The sequence below is a fragment of the Macaca mulatta genome, chromosome 3 (genome assembly GCF_049350105.2).
Source record: "Macaca mulatta isolate MMU2019108-1 chromosome 3, T2T-MMU8v2.0, whole genome shotgun sequence".
NCBI classification, from domain to species: domain Eukaryota; kingdom Metazoa; phylum Chordata; class Mammalia; order Primates; family Cercopithecidae; genus Macaca; species Macaca mulatta.
The window spans coordinates 138,715,858-138,738,963 of record NC_133408.1 but is presented as its reverse complement, the minus strand read 5'-3'; the positions used below and the strand labels follow the sequence as shown (position 1 = coordinate 138,738,963).

General features: G+C 36.4%; 1 protein-coding gene across 1 annotated transcript in view; it reads right to left on the bottom strand.

Annotated features, from left to right (window-relative positions):
* Positions 1-23,106, bottom strand: part of SEMA3C (semaphorin 3C) — a 178,071-nt gene that overhangs the window by 4,591 nt on the left and 150,374 nt on the right. The window contains 5 exon segments of the mRNA NM_001260533.1: positions 91-221; positions 2,393-2,460; positions 9,469-9,626; positions 12,771-12,812; positions 16,337-16,425. Coding sequence (NP_001247462.1) covers positions 91-221; positions 2,393-2,460; positions 9,469-9,626; positions 12,771-12,812; positions 16,337-16,425 — 488 coding nt within the window.

Here is a 23,106-nt window from a genome sequence, read left to right as displayed (position 1 = left end):
TTTTTCCTTAGATCTGAGCCTCACCGAGGGACGTTGATTTAATGTTCTCTCCGAAGCCCTGATGGATTGCTGCTGTGCTGCTTTACTCACCTCTTTCCTCCTGTCTTTGTCTTTCTGTAACAGCCACTTGATAGATGCCTGCGGAGACTTGGGGGCACACTCCAGAAAAGTGGTGTTATTTTTTACTCCATACTGGACAATTTCAGCTGCATTTCTGTATGCTAGCAGGCAAAAATAAAAGGCGAGAAAGAAAGAACACAACTGAATTTAGAGCACATTCTCCTGTAAAAATGCTATATACATGATTATTTTTATACAAAATTGTGAACAACTATGACAGCCAGTAAAAAGCAGTGATAATCATTTAACAAGCAAAGTAGGATACGTTGTTTACTTGTTTTGTTTATGTAAAGGGAAGGAGAGACTGTGAATTAAGGTAATGTTGATAAAATCATGTTTATTCAAGAATTACTCTACACCAAGGATTGTTGTTAATATTACTTTGTTAACTTAATTATTACAATACTCCTGCCACATTTTCTCAACTTTTCACAGCTGAGCAAACTGAGGCTGTGAGTTATGAGGAAATACACTTTAGTGAATGTGTCAGGCAATACCGAAGCCAGGTCTATCCCATTCCTAAAGTCCATCCTCAGTGTCATATAGAGGAAACAGGTAAGCACTGGGAAAGGGCAGAAAGAAAGCTGTGGCCTTGGTGGAATGCAGTGATTGAGAACACTGTCTTCAGAATCAGTGGAACGTAGGGTAAAATCCTGACCTTACCACTACCGGCTGTGTCAACTTAGACAAGTTACTTGATGTCTCTGTGCTTTAGTTTTACTCATCTCTAAAACATGGATTATAGCATTTTTACATAGGGTTCTCAGTAAAAGTATTAAATTAGGCAAAACATTTAGTATTACCATATGGTAGCTTAGACGTGAACAGAATCCTCACTAATAAAGCAGGAATAATAGGACTCTAGTATGGTTTTTTTTAAGCATTGAGTGAAATAATCATTAAAAAACACTGAGCTCAGGTTCTGACACAAAGTCAGCATTAATATTTGTTTGATGTTACCTCCACTGCCATTATTCTTACCACTATGACAACTACTACTGATGGGAACTGATACACTTTTATAAAATTGCAAATGGAGAAATGGTAACTTGAATTTATTCCCTCAACTAGATGTATGGAACAAGTAAGCAAAATCTGTCTTAATTTGCTCTTTGCAGTTAGAATAGTAAAAAGAATGTCATTTTTTACTACAGGAAAGCACAGACTCAAAGGGATTAGAAATAGGAGTCTGACTGTTAATTTTTGAAACAGCATATCTGTAGCACCTTAGTGAGCCACAAGGAAGGTCTGCTTGGAAATATTTTTATTTGGTGGGACTGAGGAAGGGAAAGTATTGTAACATGGTAACTCCATGTCAGAATGGGAAGGATGGAATTAGTTTAATTGAAGGACACAAGGCAGGATTGTCAACAGGCATTGTAGTACACCCATGTTCACAGCAGGATTCTCACTATAGCCAAAAGATGGAAGTAAACCAAGTGATGGATGAATCTATAAACAAAATGTGGCTTACCTACATACATATGTACATATATATGTATGTATACACACACACACACAATAAATACACACATGACAAAATATAATTCAGCCTTAAACATGAAGAAAATTGTGATATATGCTACAATATGAATAGACCTTGAAGACTTTCGGTTTAAGTGAAATAAGTCAGTCACAAAAGGACAAATATTGTATAATTCCACCTATAGGAGGTATCTAGAGTAGTTGAATTCATAAGAAATTCGTAAAGAAGTAGAATGGCGGTTTCTAAGGGCTGGAGGGAAGAGGTAATGGTTAGGTGGTATTTAATAGGTCTAGTTTCAGTTGGGAAAGATGAAAAATATCCAGACGTGGCTGGCAGTATGTTGCACAACAATGTAAATATGCTTAATGCCACAGAACTGTAAACCTTAAAATGGTTAAAATAGTAAATGTTATGTTATGTATATTTACTGCAGTAAAGAAAAATGCTGTTCTAAAGGTTCTTCGGTGGTAAATCTCAAAATGGAAAATAGGTTTTCTTTAGAACGAAAATAGTAGCTAAGAAAATCTGTAATTACAATCTGTGTGAAAGATCTTCCAGCTAACATACTTGAAGTATATGTGTTCCGAGACATTTGTTTTTCATGATTCTCAGTATACACACAAAAAGCCTTTAAGTTTTAATTACCATATATAAATACACAGAATGTTATAATAAATATTTTTGAAAGTGAAACGTTTGAATCTATGACAATGTTTTCCCTTACTGAAATGTGACACGGAGCATTGCCACTGTGCACTGAGATTGGCCATTGCTCACTTTTAATACCTTTTAGATTAAATCCTCTGCATTGAGTCAGTGGGTTTCCATGTCTCACGTCTTGTCTTCGGCTCCTCCTGTAAGTGCAGAAATACATAAAAGTGACTGAGAATTATCACTGCCAGTTACACCAGTCTTAAAACACTGTAATTTTAAACGTTGCATCCTTTTTATTGCTAAGCTTTCATAAAAATTTTTAAAAAGAGTTCTGATTGATGTAGCTATCTCACATTTCTTATACAATTCATCAGTAATGGGGGGGGGGTTACTTATCTTTGCTTTTCAATCTGAATAAGTTTTTCCATCTACATTCAGGATGGAATGGCTCTGAATCTCCTGTTGCATGCATATCCTGAGTAAATGCTACCTTCTCTAATTAATAGTGTAAATGTTTAGTTTAGAGAAATTCAGCCTAAATTTTCTAAATCTATAACCTCCAAAGTATAAACTCACTAGCATTTTTCTTTTTATAATAGTTTGTCTTAAATAAACATACTTGTTTCTTACAAAAGTCAATGTTTTCTGTTTCTAGATATATTAAAACTTTTCTGAAATAAGCAATAAAGATAAAAATAGGGACATTTAATAAAAAGTTAATTTCATTTACTAGAATAAGCATGTTGTCCCCAACTTTTTATTTTCAAAATTTCAAGTCTACAGAAAAGTTGAGATATGAGTAAAATGAATACTGGTATACCTAGATTCACAAATTGTTATATTTTGCCACATTAATTTCTTTCTCACATGTAAGTACATATCATGTATATATTATGGATCCACACCTATGAAAGCCTTTAGAAAATAAGTTACAGACACAATAATGCTTCACCTGTAAGTGCTTTAGTATGTATTTTTCAACAAGTAATCTTTCAACATAACAATATAATTATCATCCTAAATATATTGATATTTAACAACATAATCTAATGCATATTCTATATTAAAATTTCTCTAGTTCCCAAAATCTCTTTTATGGATTTCTTTTAAGTTAACCAGCTTCCAATCAAGGTTCATCCTTTGCATTTAGTTGTTATGTATTGTTAGCTTAAAGCATTTCGACATTTTAGTTACATTAAGCCAGATGCGGTGGCTCACGTCTGTAATCCCAGCACTTTAGGAGGCCAAGGCGGGCAGATCACGAGGTCAGAAGTTCAAGACCAGCCTGGCCAACATAGTAAAACCCTGTCTCTACAAAAAATACAAAAATTAGCCGGGCATGGTGGTGCATGCCTGTAGTCCCAGCTACTTGGGATGCTGAGGCAGGAGAATCGCTTGAACCCAGGAGGCAGAGGTTGTGGTGAGCCGAGATCATGCCACTGCACTCCAACCTGGGCCACAGGGTGAGACTCCATCTCAAAAAAAAAAAAAAAAGTTACATTGTTTGCAAACTGGTCATTATTTAAATAAAAGTTTTAAGTTGTATTAAATTATTTAATTTCGTGAGTTTCAGATGCACTAAGTACCTTACTTTCAGTGGTATTACATCGTCTAAGAAATCGAAGTGGAGCAACTGAAATCATCTGAGCAAGGCATCAAACATTGTTAAAAGTCAGAAGAAGGTGACTCTTTAAATATTGTGAATACCAGCCTAAATTGATTGCTTACTATCAATACGTGACTGAGCATATCACTTAATTGGGTTAAATGCTAAGTCTTTCTTAATACTTTCAAAGATAAATAAAAATATTCAGCAAGAACAGAAATATTAAAAGTACACAGTGGTTATTAAACTTACAAAGAAAAATTAATCTCAAAGTCATTGATAGTGAAAAAAGCTCATTTTCTAGCTAAAGAAAACATTACTTCATGTACACAACAGACTTTATAAATCTACTTATGGCAGAATAGGTATAAAATTTTGTACCACTTAGGTATTCCTTTTCCAAAGTCCCGTGACCCTTACCAGTTGTATATTTCTGTACACACACAAACACACAACAGTGAAAGTGTTAGTCACTTTTCTCTCAGGAAATATGATTAATATGGCACTGTACTCTAGAATAGCTCCCATATCGAGTTTTTACTGCATAATATTTGCTATATTTTGAAGTCCAGCATTATTTTACTATAGTCAACTTCTAAATATATATTATATGAGCATCATGAGAGCGTTTTCAGCCCTCTAGGCAAGCAATATCATTCACAATGGCTAAATTTATTGTCCTGTGATCAACACTATATAATGGTTTACTCATGTATACAAACTCTCAAGCTGGGCAATCTCAATTTACAATATCACATAGCTTCTAGACATTCAAATATAGAAAAAACACTGTTATGGCTTGGCTTAAATCATGAGATCAGCAAGGCAGCCATCTGAGTCTTTTTTATGTATAGATTCCTTCCACCGTACTCACATAGCATCACAAAAACATGCTCGTAGGCAGAGTAGTATTGTATTGCATGTAGGATTTGGAATTTGGTTCAAGTTTCCCATGTTTCATACACAATAGTAAATTCTTTTCGATAAACAATGAAATCTTTTATAGAAAAGGTATTTATTTGAAAATTGATCTGATTATCTTGTCTTAAAATAAAGTTTCTAACTACTTGTCTGAATCCAGAACAAATAATGTTAGGGACTATACAGCAATATTTGATACAAAACCACAAATATTTAAGATATTTGAGAATGAAAATGGAAAAAAAAATGCTTTTATTGTTTACTATAGTTTTTTTTGTTTGTTTGTTTGTTTGTTTTTGAGACAGAGTTTCACTCTTATTGCCCGGGCAGGAGTGCAGTGGTGCAATCTCGGCTCACTGTAACCTCTGCCTCTTGGGTTCAAGTGACTCTCCTGTCTCAGCCTCCTGAGTAGTTGGGATTACAGGCATGAGCCACCATGCCCGGCTAATTTTGTATTTTTAGTAAAGACAGGGTTTCACCATGTTGGCCAGGCCAGTCTCCAACTCCTGACCTCAGGCAATCTGCCTGCCTTGGCCTCCCAAAGTGCTGGGATTACAGGTGTGAGCCACCATGCCCAGCATGTTTACTATAGTTTTTTTAAAAAGGCAGACTATTGAGCCAATGATATTTAACAACTTCATTATGTCAAAGTATGGATTCCACCAATTTCCAAGTATAACTGTATTTCTCCATTTGTATACAAATAAAACCGTTTTTTGCTTTTTATTTCTATGAAATCCTCAAAGTGATCTTTGTGTTTTGCTTAGAGTGGCATCAGCACAAAACTAGGTAAATTAACACTATTAAAGAAAATAAACGTGGAAAAATACTTCAAATCCATTACCTTCAAAGGAAAATCAAAAATTCATATGGGAATTTACAAAATAGTTAATTCATTCACCAATATGTTTTGCATTTACTATAAGTATAGGCTTAACTAAGTTAGGACATAATTTGGAGAATGTAAATACTGTAGATATTTTTAGTGAAACTTCCCATATGCTAGTCAAAGATAAATATGGGTAGCCTCAGGCATATTTTATACATATGTAGCATTTTCTGGCTTTTCAAGATAGAATTAAAGCACTGCTGGAGATAATCAAGATAGCCTCCCCCCATCTTTTTTTTTTTTTTTTTTTTTTTTAAAGACAGAGTCTCATTCTATCTCCCAGGCAGGAGTGCAGTGGCGTGATCTCAGCTCACTGCAATCTCCAGGCCCCAGGTTCAAATGATTCTCCTGCCTCAGCCTCCCAAGTATCTGGTATTATAGATGCCTGCCACCATGCCTGGGCTAATTTTTTTTTTCCATTTTCAGTAGAGATGGGGTTTGCCATGTTGGCTAGGCTGGTCTCAAACTCCTGACCTCAAGTGATCTGCCTGCCTTGGCTTCCCAAAGTGCTGGGATTATAGGCGTGAGCGACTGCACCCAGCCAAGACAACTCTTTAAATAGCTACTACTTTCCTTCTCAACCCATTATTCATGGTTTAATATCAGACATGATATTGTAAATGCAAAGAACTGTATGATAGACTCATTTCTTTATTAAAAAAGTATGATTAAAATTGTAATTTGTGGCGGTAGAATGACAATGTAGAATCTATATTTAAGCACACATCTTAGAAAGGATACTTGGGGTTGTAATAGGTGGGAAAATATGCAAACAAATGAGCTAGTGCATATTGGGCAGCAACTTCTAAAATGTAAAAAAGTATCTCTAGTATGCAATGACAGTCTATATACAGTATGGAATTTTACTTGAGAAATATTATTTGTTACATAAAAATGCTTATTGGTCAAAACCAGTCTTTGCAGAGAAGGAGTACTGATGTCCACTTCCCTTATATTATATAATAACTGATATACCTATACAACTATGGTAAAAGTCCACTTACAGTCCCCATATCCCTTTCTTCCTTGGAAAGTATAGTGCTTCAGCTTCCTTCAGCACTAAATCTGCTTAATAAATTGAAGATTATATTGCAGGTGCTAGAGAGGAAAATTTTCAGAGCATCTTACCAAGTAAACAGTATCGCCTTACAAAGAATTATGGTAATTTAACATATCACTACTATCATATTTGGCAGTGAAAAACAAATACGGTTGAAAAATACCAACAGTGGCCACAAAAATCACTTCTTATGTGAGATTACGTTTGAAATTTGCCTCCCTCACACTGTCTGTCCAGGTTGAGGCCTCCAGCCCCATATTAAGATGAAAGATCAGAGTAATGATGTCTAGAAATTCTAGATAGACATCAAAAGAAGTCAGGGACCTCCTCACTAGCACCTAAATTAACATGGAGGAACACAGAGTCTTGGAACGCATCTATGAGGCTCCTGTTTTGAAGAGTGGGAGTTCTCTTCCTATCTCATGCCATTAAGAATCTCAAATGATCCAGCCCAGGCCACTCCTTTCTACTCCAGAGTCATATTTCTAACTGCCTACTCAATATCCCTGTGTGAACATCTTATTGATACCATTAACGTAACATCCTCTTTCTCCCCACAAACCTGCTCCTTTCACAGTCTCTTCTTTCTCAGGAAGTGACATCTATATAAATCCTAATGTTCAGTTCTGAGAACTTGGATCATTTTTGACTCCTCTATTTCTCTAACCTCCCACATCCAAATACATCAACAGATTCTGTGAGCTCTGTCAAGCATCAGATCATTTTTTTTTTGCCACCTCTACCTTTATTATCCCTCTACAAGCCACCATTATAACTCACCTAGATGATGGCAGTAGCCTCCTGTCATGCAGCTTCTGCCACCCCTTCCCCTCTAACTCCAACTTCTTCCTACACCAGGTCTTCAAAGTAAGCCAAATCCAACCAGTGATCTTTTGAAACCAAAGCCAAACACTATCATTCACATGTTCAAAACTCCTCAGCTGTTTTCCATTTCACTTTAAATAAAAACTTTTCAATTACTTACAAAGTCTGACATTGTGTGGCATTCTGACCTCATTTCTTCCTATCATTCCTTTTTCTCATTACAGCGCAGCCTCATTAGCTTTCGAGCTGTTTCTTGAACAATCCTGGCATCCTCCAGTATTAGAGATTTTTGATCCCTCTTCCTGGAATGTTACTCTGCTCGATAATGTCTTGGTGCATTCCACATCAAGTCCTTGCTCACACAGTATATCTGCAGTAAGGCCCTTTTTGACACCCATTTAACTTCACAACCTCCTGCTTACCACACATCATACCTACTTTCTCTGCCCTTTTTAAATTCACAGATTGTGTTATTATTTGATATACCAGGGGTTTTCCTTATTTGTTTATTATCGATCTTTTCTCTTTAGAATGCATTATTCCTGAAGACAGAGGTTTTTGTCTTTTTTCCTGTTATACGCCTAGCTTCTAAAACAATGCCTAGAAAACATATTTCCAGTGAAAATATTTGTTGAACTAATGAATAAGAGGATCAGAATACTTTTAATACACAAAAGCACTAAGGTTGTTATAATCTGTTAAGGTCCTCAAAGAAAGGTAGAGAATAAAAGCCATAAAGCACCATCACCCCAGTGCTTTACTTGAAAGATCACTCATGCTCGTGGCTGCTACTATTTGCTCCCTCTGCTAATCCTAATTTTCAAAGGTTTTAGCCCCATCACCATCATGACCCATGTCACTCACTGTATAACTGAAAATAGCTATGACCTTGGCTGACTCTGAATTCTGCATATTCCTTTTCAATTTCTCTACTCATGGTTCCTTCCAATTTGGTACAAGTTGATGCAGTTTCCTGCCTAGGTTTACACTTGGATAAAAAGTACCCTGCCTCAGACTGCCTTTCTTTCTTAACCCAACCAGTAATCACGCAGTCACCACTCCAAGGATAAAGCATGGTCATCAAGGTTCTGAAAGCAAATCTCAAGGTATCCATGCTGAAATAATACTCTTGTAGCTTGAACTGGAACCAGCATTATAAGATAATTATTTATATCCTTGTTTACAAGATAATTAAGCAATGTAGAGAAATCCTAGGAAGGTGGGTTTTAAGGATACACTAAAGCATATAAAATAAAAAAGACGGCCTGGAGCGGTGGCTCACGCCTGTAATCCCAACACTTTGGGAGGCCGAGGCAGGTGGATCACAAGGTCAGGAGTTCAAGGCCAGCCTGGCCAAGATGGTGAAACCCTGTCTCTACTAAAAATACAAAAATGAGCTGGGCATGGTGGCGGGTGCCTGTAATCCCAGCTACTCGGGAGGCTGAGGCAGAGAATTGCTTGAACCCGGGAGGCGGAGGTTGCAGTGAGACAAGATCGCGCCACTGCACTCCAGCCTTGGCGACAGAAGTGAGACTCTGTCTCAAAAATAAATAAACAAATAATAAATAAAATAAAAAAGACATAAATTAGATGATGCAAAAAATGAAAAAAGCTAAATGCTACTTGAAATATTTGATGGGTCCTAGAGGAGTAGGTGTTACAGAGGAGCTCTAAAGGGAGAAAGGACTCTTTCCAAAGTACTGTACTCTGGACTTGCCATATCTGTGAGAATCTCAAGTTATAACGCATTACCATTTTCTTCATTCAAATACTATGTGTGGTGCTAAACACAGCTTCTACTTTTAATGTCATTTAAAGAAACAGCAATAGAGCTAATTCTAAAGATGTGAAACACTTCTGTATTGTCTGGTGTCATACATTTGGATGTTGAACTGTTTAGTGCTCACCGTTTCCCAGTTGGGTAGAATCTGGAGCAGGAATGGCCATCCCAGGCGCAATAAGGGTCCCGTGCCAGGCAGCAGTCAGCACAGGCGGTACCATAGATGTGGCAGCGATGCAGAGACACTTGGGAAACCCCTTCATTGGAACTCACATACAACTGTTGCTATTAAAGGAAAATGATGATTTATTTCAGATGTGGAAGTTAAAAGAAGACTTTCAGCAGGAACACATTATAATATATGCTCACAAACCCTTGGATTCATTTTGGAACCGACTAAAAACGTGAAGCAAAGCACAGAAGGGTATAAAGCCAAAACAAATAGAATTTTCCTACGTTAATATGCCTATAACATTACCACTTTCCTGTTAAAAAAGAAAAGCTCAAAGCACCATATAGAATGGTAATGTGTTTTAGACATTGGGATTCATTGTTCTCTCAGATTTGAGCTAATATATTACAGATTTAAGTTATGAATTATTTTTTCTTTGAATGCAGTGTCTTAGCAAAGCACAAGGAAGCATTCTTATTTTTTAAGTATGGCCACACATTACTTTGTAAATTTGAGAAAGTCTGGTTTAAAATAAAGGGCATTTTAAGTTTACAAGGAAAAAATGGTCAATAGTAAGCATTGGATGAAATAAAAAAGTACATTTTGGTCACATGCCTTTGAAAGTAGCGTGTTATTCATTAAAACTACTTAAAAATAATTATTTAGAATAATATCAGTATTTATATTTATACATGTGTTAAAATTCTGCTTGATCCAGTGATCATCATCATCCTAAAAATCTCATGAATGAAAATTTCATCCTCTTTCAATTGTAGGATGTCTACTGCTTCTAATGGTTTGATTCCTTTAGCTGGGCATAATATGGTTCTAAGGAGTTGAAGGAATGAGTCTCTTAATTGACACTCCTTACTTTCCAAAGGACTGATATAACTCAAGTTAGCACAGAATCTGTAAGCTGAAACTTGAATAGACGTGGATGTATGGGTGTGTGTGTACTCCTCCATGTACACATACACATACATGCACATATATATACATTTAAAGATTAAATCTCTGGAGATACCATGTGTCCACCAGGCCCTGAAGCTCTGGAACCAGAGTTCCAAGATTCAAATCTCAGCTCAGCTACAAATTTGCTGTGCAACTTTTCTGAATCACAGCTTCCTCATTAGTAAAATGAGGATAACATAATACTTACCATATGGAGTTTTTGTAAGAAATAAATGTTGTAAGGGTTTCCTCCACATAAAATGCTTGGAATAGTTTCTGGCTCATAGCTTGCTCAATGAATGTTAATTAATGGTAAAAAGTATGGTAAAATATCAATTAAACTATCAATATATGTTTTTAATTCTAATCAGTTATTTGAATCACATCTCACTCTATTACATCTAATAATTTTATTCATATCAATTGACTTTTCAGAAATTTTGCTGAAATTGACTGGTCTCCAGTTGAAACATTCAAACTACAAGAAAACAACTGCATGTTTTGACAATAACCATTTGTCCAGGAACATTTGAAATAAATGTTTATTGAATAAATTAGTAAGTAATACAGTAAATTTATCAGCTTCATTAAAATACTTTAAGGATACTAGTATATTTGAGTGTAGGACACAGGTAGTTTCATTCTAGATAATATAATTTTTATTAGTCCTACTATTTTCTGTTATATGGAGTAAAAGAACAAATTAAAAAGAGAGCATAAAATGGATAATAAAATGAGAAACACTGAGAAAGTTATTTAAATACACACAAGATGTCATTAACAATTTGTAGTCCTCTCGCACTGAAAAAATGATGCAGTATGCAGTTGTACAAATGATTTCCAAAAAGTCAAATAATTATCCTTGCCTTGAATCTCACTGTTTTAATGAGACATTTTAAATTATCTACAATTTAAGATGTTGAAGACAGATGTAATACGTAACTACAGTTAAAACTTGCATACAGGATTACTATGCCACACAAATGACTTTGTGTTCATTTTGAATCTTGCCCTGATACTTTCTCTTTCCATTAACTACTGTAAACAAAGGGCTTCCCTGCTGACTTCAAAGACAATTCCGACTTGAGAGTCCCTCCCTAGGACATTAGACAAAATGACGAATGGCTTCTCGTTACTTGGGAAAATGTTTGTTATGCACCATACAAACATTTTTACAGATGAGATCGTTAGCTCCATTGTACCTTATTTATTTTCCCTAATAAAATTCAGTGATGTGAAAAGAGTGTAAGACTGACCACAAAATACTACTTCATCTCTAACAAACCAAATATGGTGAAGAGCTCCAGAATTATGTAATCAGTTGTACTAACACATAAAACCTTTATTGTGTATTCCAAAAAAAATAGGTCTCAGGCTTTTACACAGACAGCATTTACTGAGGATCCACTTTATTCCAGGTAATTTATATAAATTAACTTGTTTGTGAGAAAAGCATTACCTTACAAATGTAGAAACTTAGGTCAGTGAAGTTACTTGATTTGTTCGTACATTATGGTCAGATAGGGATGCAAATGCATGCCAAGCCTATTTGGAAGCCTACTCCATTCTGACTATATTACTCTGTACCTTAAAAATTTTTTTTTAAATAATACATTTTGGGAATGGAGAGGTACATGGTTTGCTCACGTATATAATGGAATTGTACTTTTTATTTCCACGATCATTGTATATTTGCATGTGTAGGGACAGATTTGACAATTAACTTGAGGATTTCAATTACAGTCAAATATTTCTTTTTCAATTCCTGAACTCTTAGATTTGAGACTTTCTTTCTTTTCTTTCTTTTTTTTTTTTTTGACATGTTTAAATCCTAGGAAATAATATTTCCTTTAAAATAAGCATAAAAGAATGCACTGCGTATTTCAAATATGTGACAACAGTAGAAACTTAAGAGAGGATTGATGACTCATTCCAAGCCTCTAACAATGTTGTGACATTACAGAGTAGCCCAAACTTTATGCTAAATTCTTCTCAGAAAGATTATTTTTATTTTAGTTGGCTTCACACACCGTTATATTTGAGAAAATCAGATATACAAAATGTTGGAACATCTTGCTGTATATATGTTCTGCTCTGACAAACTTTTATACAAAAATAAACCTATTCGGTCTTTCACTAATAACTAGTAAATTCTACATCAAAATTAAAGGTGACTTTGTGGTATACTTTCAGTGGTATTATTTATTTTGTTAATACGAGAACTAATTATTCAGAAGTTATAAAATATAATGTCTCATAATAAAATATTTTAATAAGCAAAGAGCATAAAATAGCTTAGTTTTTACCTTTTTAGATGAAATTTTCATTGTCGTTATAGGAGCATGATTCTAAAATATTAGAAAACAACGTTAGTTGCTCAAATATTCCTTAAAAGGATTTTACATTCAGATTTTTTTCTATTAAATCTCAAGAAGAAATCATTTTTCTTTATATACACATCTACTTTAAAAGTACTTGTCATATATAGCACATTTGCATATACTTGTCTATAAAGTACACTTTCTCTTTGGAAACTAAGGATAGAGTTGTTATACCTAAAGTTTGAGACCAGCCTGGCCGACATGGTAAAACCCCATCTCTACTAAAAATACAAAAATTAGCCAGGCATGGTGGTGGGCACCTGTAATCCCAGCTACTCGGGAAGCTGAGGCAGGAGAATTGCTTGAACCTGGGAGTCGGAGGTTGCAGTGAGCCAAGATTGCACCATTGCACTCCAGCCTGGGCAACAAGAGCAAAACTCTATCTCAAAAAAAAAAAAAAAATGTAGTAATTAAAACACATGTATCGATATAGGCACTAGAACAAAAAATGAAAATCCGAAAAGGAAATTTTTGGAATATTCAATACAATGAATAATTCAGAATCAGATCCATGGACTCAGGTGGAGGAAGACGTGGAATGGTACACCACCTAATTCCTCCGCAACACAAGCACTCTGCATAAGACACTGTTGTTCACCTGCCAGTGCTGTTTTGGAACGATAATATATTAGGCTGAACTATACTAGTTAATACTCATTGTTGCAAACAAAAAATATTGTTAGAAAAGGTTCTCTTTTGATAAAATGTGAATGAAAGAACCTAAGAATTTTCTGAAATAGTAATGTGCTTGCAAAGTATTCATAACTTTACTTCTTAAAAATTATCTGTTACTTTTAATGATTAAAAATAAGACTTCTGGTGGGGTGCAGTGGCTCATGCCTATAATCCCAGCACTTTGGGAGGCGGAGGTGGGCGGATCACCTGAGGTCAGGAGTTCAAGACCAGCCTGGCCAAAATGGTGAAACCCTGTCTCTACTACAAAATTAACTGAGTGTGGTGGCACATGCCTGTAATCCTGTAATCCCATTTACTCAGGAGGCTAAGGTAGGAGAATCGCTTGAACCCAGCAGGTGGAGGTTGCAGTGAGCCAAGATTGCGCCATGGCACTCCAGCCTCGGTAACAAGAGTGAAACCCATTTCAAAAAAAAAAAAAAAAAAAAAAAAAACAAATTAGACTTCTGGTAAAGTGATTGAGATCGATGAGCTTTACTTGAATAACTCAGGTGGGAACAAGCTCTCAAAATCAAGTGTACCCCAGTTATTTTGCTTTCTGGAGCTGCATGTATTTGCCAACATTTTAAAAGGGAAAACAGTGGTATCTTTAATTCTCCATTGCAACAATTTTTGATCATCCCATATAAATACGTGCATGCACATGTGCGCACACACACGCATATACACATATACAAATGTTGCAACTTACAATCAGCTAGACAGTTACTAGTAGTTATACTTCCAATTCTAGTTAAGCTCAGGGAAACCAGACTTATTGCCAGAAAATGTGGAACAGAGGACTAAAAGAAGAGATTATGGTCCTGCACTGTATAAAAACTAAGCTCCTGGTTTTTCGAAGTCACACTGAATTTTCTGCAGTACATCAGTGTGACACTTAGCTAAGAAAACTTTTCAATTTAAATGCATTATTTCCTCACATGCTCATCACAGTATATCATACACACCCAATTATTTTTACCCCACCTCAGAAATGTGACACAAACACCATGCTGAAGACAGTAACTGTATTCGGCAACTGTGTCTCCCGACTTGGCCGTATCAATCACTGGCACACACATTAGTAAGAAAATTCAGACTTTTTTTGGTGTCTCTTGAGCTGATGTCCCCACATGCATTCTGACTGACTCTGTTTTTCCACTGAGAGTTTATTATTCAAGATGATAACACCAGCATAACTCATATGACAGACCATAAGTAGTTAGCACGTGATCAGAATAACTCATGTTTCTTTCTGTAACATGTATGTTTAGGCTTATGTCATGCTCACTTAATTTAACATTTCCTGATAATCAAAAGGTGATATTTCAGTATAAAAAATGAAGTGCTGCTATATGACATTTTTGCTATCTTCAAGAATACTCCAGAATAAGGCACTTCATATTATTTTGGCAAGCCAAGTTGTCCCTACAGAGTTGAATGAGAAAAAAAAAATGTTCTATATAATGTAATTTTGGTTAATCTAGTGAAAAAATCAATTTCTTTATAAAACAAAGCATGAAAAAAGCACTTGTTTGAATATCATTAACATCATTTTATGAGCCCAATTTTAACATGCCAATCACAAAGAACCTGTGCCAGTTAGTCTGGCATTAAAACTTGTAAATTTAATAATGTAGTAGGAAACTTGCCAGAGTTCCGCAAATTTTTTATTTGATTCTATTACATATTTCTTTACATTTAAAATTTATTACCTAAATCTAACAGCGCTGCACCCTACCCTCTTACGTGCTTATAAAGTCAATATTTTTGGTGACAGTGGGAATGTCTATTAGTGAGTCAATACATTCTAAGTCTACTCAACTAAGCAAAGCAATTTGCTGGACTAGCAATAGTCTGCTACTGGGAGTTCTAAAGTGCTACTTTTACTCAGTCATAGGCTGACTCTGGTCTTTTGTTGTGTCTGGGCCATTGTTTCTTAATTGGTTTAGTTGGAAATAGTGGTCTGCAGCAGGACTGATTCCATGCCAAACTTTCTTTGCAATTCTAATAGCTCCTCCGCTGCGCTTTACCCATCTTTCCAAATGCAGATAAAAAGCACCATGTGAACTACAGTGACTGATACTGTGAGCAGAGAAGGGCACGGCAGGACACCACAAATCCACTCTCCTGGCTCACAGATAAAGAACAGGCACTCTGCCCTGACCAGGTGAGATCTTACAGTACTGAACTTCCCTTGGGTACGTTTTTTTTTTCTGTCCTTTTTCTTTTTTCTTTTTTATCCCAAATTCAAGGACAAGGAGAATAATACAATGAAATCTCAAGTTCTGATAGAACATGAAGTTCTGAGTGGTAAAGAGACAACATTTGTTTTATTTAACTGAAGTGACATTTGAGTTAAAGGCAATAAAACAAGAGAAAACAAAGTCGTTTTTCATGAAATTACTGGCTAAAAAAATATGAGAAAGCTTATCTAACAATCAATAATGTGCAAGTATTTGGGTTTCAGTGGCTTGTGAAGCAAATGATAAAAGCCCTTTCATGGCAAAATCTTCCAGACCTTGACAACTAGAACTCATTTTTTAAAAATAATGATGACCACAATTCTTCAAGTTGTGATGATAGCTTAAAAACAGAAAGAATCCTTTTATGTTAAGATAACTTGAAATGTAGGAAAACACTTTGCAAAAATATTTGTTCTGTATTTCTTATTTTATCTGGTGTTTTCCTACCCTCAAAAATTCATAACATTCATTTATTTGATCTTTTATCAAATATAGTTTCCTCCCAACTGGCTGTAAGATTAAAGAATTCACTCATCATGCATGTTCTGAGATTAATAGAAGAGATGTGCAAACCTTAAAGACTTCCAGCTCCTCCAGAATGAGCTCGCCACTGACAGAGTTGTTAGTAGGAAGAACAACCACTTTTTGCACAGTACCCCGATCTAAATTTAAAAAAAAAAAGCAATGAGATGTTACAATACTTTTTAAAAGAAAGCTATTTAGACACAGGACTACTGACTTAGAATATTATTTATATAAGTATTTAGTAATCAAAAAACATTGTATGTATTAAGCCATTGACATGTGCTGAATGTATTCCAAATCTCATAAAAATTGAAACACATACAATTCAAGGGGAACCAAGAATATCTTTTTTTTTTTTTTTTTTTTTTTTTGAGGTGGAGTCTTCACTCTGTCGCCCAGGCTGGAGTGCAGTGGCACCATCTCGGCTCACTGCAAGCTCCGCCTCCCGGGTTCGCGCCATTCTCCCGCCTCAGCCTCCGGAGTAGCTGGGACTACAGGCGCCCGCCACCAAGCCCGGCTAATTTTTTTTTGTATTTTAGTAGAGACGGGGTTTCACCGTGTTAGCCAGGATGGTCTCGATCTACTGACCTCGTGATCCGCCCGCCTCGGCCTCCCAAAGTGCAGGGATTACAGGCGTGAGCCACCGCGCCCGGCCAAGGGAACCAAGAATATCTTATATTTTGCACATATTGGGTATAGCTACAACTATGAGAGAAGGAAAGAATCTCCAAATGTTAAGTCAAAAGTTCGGAACCGAATGTGTATTCTTGTAATACAATACATAAGTTTTTTTGTTTTGTTTTGTTTTTTTGAGACAGAGTCTTGCTCTGTTGCCCAGGCTGGAGTGCAGTGGTGCAATCTCGGCTCACTGCAACCTCCGCCTCCCGGGTTCAAGCGATTCTCCTGCTCCAGCCTCCCGAGTATCTGGGATTACGGGCGCCCACCACCATGCCTGGCTAAGTTTTTGTATTTTTAGTAGAGACAGGGTTTCACCATATTAGTTAGGATGGTCTCGATCTCCTGATCTCATGATCTACCCACCCTGGCCTCCCAAAGTCCTGGGATTACAGGCGTGGTGAGCCAATGTAACCAGCCAATACACAAGTTTAAGTTTGATCATTAATATTACTTTCTCCTCCACACCAACATTCTAAAGTGACAATCTCATTTTGTTAACATTAAAACAATGATTTCATTATTCAAAGAAAGATGACTACAAATGAATTTTTATAATAACTGTATAAGTCACTAGGATTGGAAAATTCACATTTGGTCTGTAACTATGATGAACTTTAGACATGGTAAAATGTTTCCCTCACCATTCAAAATCATCTTCAAAAAAGAAACATAACTGATTTTATTTCAGGTGTGGATTCCTATTCACAGAAAAGTTCTACTATTTACACAACTTTGTCAGTTTGTTACAGTAGGTAGATAGTCAGACATGAATAGGTGAGGAGAGAGTCCCCACCCCCAACCAGTAATGTCAGGCAACCAACGGGTGACGGTCAGGCAGTTATCACATGTCATGTCTCTCTAAAATAATAACTGGTTGCAGCTGGTGCTGAGGCAGGAAAATAGGGTCTGGAGGCAGGGAGTGTCAAGCCAATTCACACTTCAGCTATGACAGGAAATATCCTCTCCACAGGGCATACACCGGGTAAATGACTGTAACTTTACCTCATCCCCTTCCTTTACACAGGTCATACCCCAAATAGAGGGTATTTAAACTCCAAAAAATTCTGTAACGGGGCCTTTGAGCTCCTGTGCTCAGGCCCACTCCCACACTGTGGAATGTACTTTCCTTTTCAATAAAACCCTTCATTCCTTCCTTGCTTTGTGTGTTTTGTCCAACTCTTTGCTCAAGATGCCAAGAACCTGGACACCCTCCACCGTTAACAGTGCCAGGGAAACACAGTCTCCCAGTAGATGGAAACACCTGAAACTGGTGATCGGCAGCTTCCCAATAAGATCTCAGGAGCTGGGTGAGTGAGCTCAAGCATGTGCATTAACAGGCAAAAACGGGGCAGTTTTACTGGTCTCTGACCTTCTTTTAGGAATGCTAGACTGTGAAGGGAAGAACGCCTCAAGTGAGCACGGGCACAACTCCAGTAAACACACTGTGCATGCTCCCCTCCCACGTGCTGGCAGGCCACCATGCCTGCGGACAGCCTACCCCAAGGCAGGAATCAAGGGAGAAGGGACCCAAGACCCCAGAAGTATGTGAACCTGTAACACCCTAAGTCAAAGGCCAAAACTGCAAACTTGATTTCTCAAGTCACACAATTGTATTTTCCTTCCTTTAATTCCTGCTCTAAAGCTTTTCAATAAACTTTTAACTCCTGTTCTAGAACTTGCTTTGGTCTTTCACTCTGTCTTAGGCCCCTTGGTCAAGTTCTTTCTTCTGAGGAAGCAAGAACTTAGGTTGCTGCAGACTCATACAAATATGCCGCCAGTAACAAGCTGGCAATATGTTTCTTTGGATATTCTCAAAATGTAGAGGAAATACTGAAATTAGAGGATCCAAATAAGTTAAATCAAATAAGAAACGTACTCGTATTTCCCAATTACAGATAGCCAAAAACTGAGATGTCCAAATAAATATAAGAATATAAGAAATAACATTTATGTCAATATTTGTAATTAAAATGGTTTCACAAGTCACATAAACATTATGCATATAATCATGCCACTCAACCAATCACATACATTTTAGGTTGAAAAGACACTAGTTTAGATTTAACAATGTGGGGGTTAAAGCAAATTTGTGAGTAATCTGGCAAAGTAAAAATGTATTTACTTAAAATGTTTCTATTAATTAGTGAGTTGGATCATAAATATCAAGATATTGCTCTTTTAAATTATAACTATAAATTTTTAATTTGTAAATATGTATTATAATCAACATAATGCACATTTTTAAATTATGTTGAAAATGTTCTAAGAAGAATTAACTTGAACTGAATTGTACAGGGATTTACAACCAGAAATCATTTAGTGAGTAATACGATAAATTTCAAATCTCGTATCTCAAGTTGGCTTCTATTCCACAGGCACGAGTTACTCTGACATCAAAGATTTTATCTCATGTTTATAGTTTGTGTTTTATGAATCCAATGGAGTCAAAGTAATTCTTAATAAAGAATAAACTCAACTTTAAAACACTGCAAACTAAAAAATAAAAATCCACTAAATTAAAAACAGTGTTTATACAAAAGAGCAAGACAGAGTTTGCCAGGATAATGCCTGAAATCTGTAAGGATACAAAGTATAAGCACATAATCTTAGAAGTTGCAAAGCACTCTGTAATTTAAAATTCACTTCTTAAACCATACTCAAAAAAAGGGAAAATAATAATAATCCAAAAGATTTGCAGGCTTTAGTTTTAATCAAAAAGCTCTGAAATATCTGTTTTGTAGCTGCTTCCTTAGAATTACCCCAATAACAACTTAGATGATTTTCTTGAAAAATAAATAATACAAGGAAAAATTAGAAGTGAAAAAACATTTGGGGATGCTGTGCAGAGACATGTCACAATTGAAAAGGGATGCATGTGGCTGGAGGTGTTCCTTAATTTCTACTAACAACCTATTGGAATTAGCAGTGGAAACTTCTAGGTAAATACAACATACCAAAAAACGATCTGAAAGCCAGGAAACTGTGATAGCTAGGGCAAGATTTGTGTGTGCATGTGAGTGTGTGTGCGTGTGTAAACGACCACACACATGTGTATGCATATATGTTCCTGTTGAATATTTGTTGAATTAATCTGTAGGCCATGAAGGATGAAAGAAAACTCAGGAGGATACAGATGTAAAATCTTTGTTATACGGGCATGTTATCATAAAAAGCATGTTCTTTTTTTTTGTTAACAAATCATATCAGTTTTACAGTTCCCTGCTGCAGTTTGTAAGAATCACTACCATTCTATGTGACAGCAAAATCCACATTCTTTCTTCTTTGTTTGCAACTCTTTAAATTTTTTTATCTTTAATCATTATGGATATATAATAGTTGTACATATTTATGAGGTACATGTGATATTTTCATATATATATATATACAATGTTTAATGATCAAATCAGGGTAACTAAGGTACTCATTATCTTAAGCATTTATCATTTCTTTGTGTTAGGAACATTCCAATTCCAATCTTTTAGTTATTTTAAAATATACAATAAATTTCTGTTAACTATAGTTGCCCTATGAAAAGAGACGGAGTAGAGGCTGTGTATAACACAGCTCCAAATAAAACCATGTAAAAACAGGTTTTGATTAGAAAGGTTCCAATAGATAAAACTATCAGCTCTGAAAAGAAATAAGTACTTCAAATGATACAACTGACTCCATATTCCCCTAATGTTTTCACTTACTATGACAGCAAAATTTTACAGAAATCCCCATTTTCTTCTGACAGGGCCCACAACAAACGTACTTTATGCACACCACCTTTAAAATATTACACAAAGAAGGGCTATAAAGATGAGCTAATAAGAAGATAATGCAGGCCGAGCACAGTGGCTCATGCCTGCAATCCCAGCACTTTGGGAGGCCAAGGTGGGCGCATCACCTGAAGTCAGGAGTTAGAGACCAGCCCGCCCAACATGGCGAAACCCTGTCTCTACTAAAAATACAAAAAATTAGCCAGGTGTGGTGGCAGGCACCTGTAAATCCAGCTGCTGAGGAGGCTGAGGCATGAGAATCGCTTAAACCTGGGAGGCGGAGGTTGCAGTAGGCTGAGATAGTGTCACTGCACACCAGCCTGGGGGATAGAGCAAGAGTCTGTCCCCCCTTCCCCCCCCCAAAAAAAAGATAATGCAAACCCTGTTTTTTATCCATTTGCAGTAAAAGTTACAATACTACTTTTAGTCATTTCTCTTTTCCTTTGTTATTTTTGGTTTTGACAGTAATGGGTTCCCTATATGAGGACTACTTCTGAGGTATCCGTGGGCTGTATCGTTTACTAATAATTAAGTAAGTAGTCTTAAGTTGTCTTCTATCCATTTTCACTCACTGATTCAACAAGAAAGTATTGAGTGAGTTCAGTGAGTTGAGCAGTATGCATGCAAACACACAGGCATAGGACTCAAGAGTTTAGAATCTAGAATTTATGGTTTTCTGAGAAGTAAGTGTGTTCCCATTAAAATGTTCGTCATTGAGAGATAGGCATTCCAGAATGGCCGTAAAACTCCCAATTACTTATGTCCACAAAAAGCCATCTCCATGCCCTTTCGTTTGAAGATAATAATATACTTATCAAATGTCTTCCTTCTGGGGGTGGTGAGAATGGTATTCTCTGAATGTATTCACAACTATAAATCCTTTTTAGTGTTCTGTAGAATTGGGTTATTTTTACATCCTTGGGGAAAGCACCATGCCTGTGATACAGTTACAGTGAAGCTGTCACTTCTTTTTTCTTTAAACCTCACTTTGCTATTGTATAAAACGTAAATAATAACCATGCTTTTCATAATGGCTATCTAAAAATCCATTAAGCTAAGGCTAAAGCCTAGCCAGAATCACTTCCCTTCTTTTGGCACTAACACCCTGACACATCTTTCGGAAACACCAACTACCTCATTTCGAGTCTACCTGCTTAAGGAATGGCTTACCTCTCTCCCAGCTCCAGGGAGGCCCACATGATGTAGGCCTGGCCAACAAGAGCATACCCTTGCCCCTGTGACTCACATAGGAACAGGCTAGAAACAAGTGAGGGCCCTGCCCTTCCCGGGAATGAGTGAAGTGAGACTCTTCTTCTTTCTGAAATCAGGAGCATTAAAGCTTGTAAATCTGGAGGTGCTGGAGCCATTCTTGCTACCACATGCAGAGACTTCGTTTAAGAACAAGCAATGCACAGGAAAATAAAACTGAAAGGCGGTGAAATAAGTTCCTGACAACATGATATTAGCACAAATTCAGCTATGTCTGAGGCTGTGTTCTGGGTTTCTCAGTTAAATGAAGAAAACGGTATTTTGTAAGTAGTCTGAGTAAGGTGTGTGGTCACTTTCAGTTGAAAGAGTTCTGACTAATAAAAATTAAACAAATAAGACATGGAAATTGCTTAGCATGGTGTCTGGCACATCAATAACATTCTCAGTAAGTGGAAGTTATGTTTTAGCTTTAGCTCCATCATTGAGTACACTTTTGACACGATTGTAGTCACTTTCTTTGAGTGGATCTCAATTTTCTCATCTGTGAAGTATAGATAATTTAAGAGATACTCTAAATACATTAAAGCATTGTGTGAATAAGCAAGACAAATCTGCAAAGTGATTTACATAATGCAACTCTATGCACAAAGATAACACAGCAGACTCATCAATCCATATGAGATATTTTCATTTTCTTTTGTTTTATTAAATCATCAAAGAAAATTTCCTAGACAGGCTTCCTTCCTACCTTATTTTATACTATCTAATTTTTTTTTCTAATATAAGGAGCACAGCAGTTATCCTTAAACCTTTCCACTGTCTCTGGCCAAGAGATCAGCTTGCATTTATAAGTACAGTAAGTGTTGGCTGTGGCAGGCAAGTGATCAAACACAGCTCATTACCAAGCAGGTCATTGGAATAGTCATTTGTATATCTATCTCCTGAGTCTTATGTAAACAGTCCTTAGGGAGTTTCCCTGGAAACTGATGTGCCAAACTGTCTGCTTTCCCCTGTGGTTCTGGTTGCCTAGGGATTTGGGGCAACTACTGCCTCCTTAATGAGATCTGGCCAGTCCCTTCCTCCTGGTTGCTAACCTATAAACGTATTCCAGTCAGGGCCAGCCTAATGGGTGTGTCACCCACAGTCACACAAGTTCCTGTGCTCTTC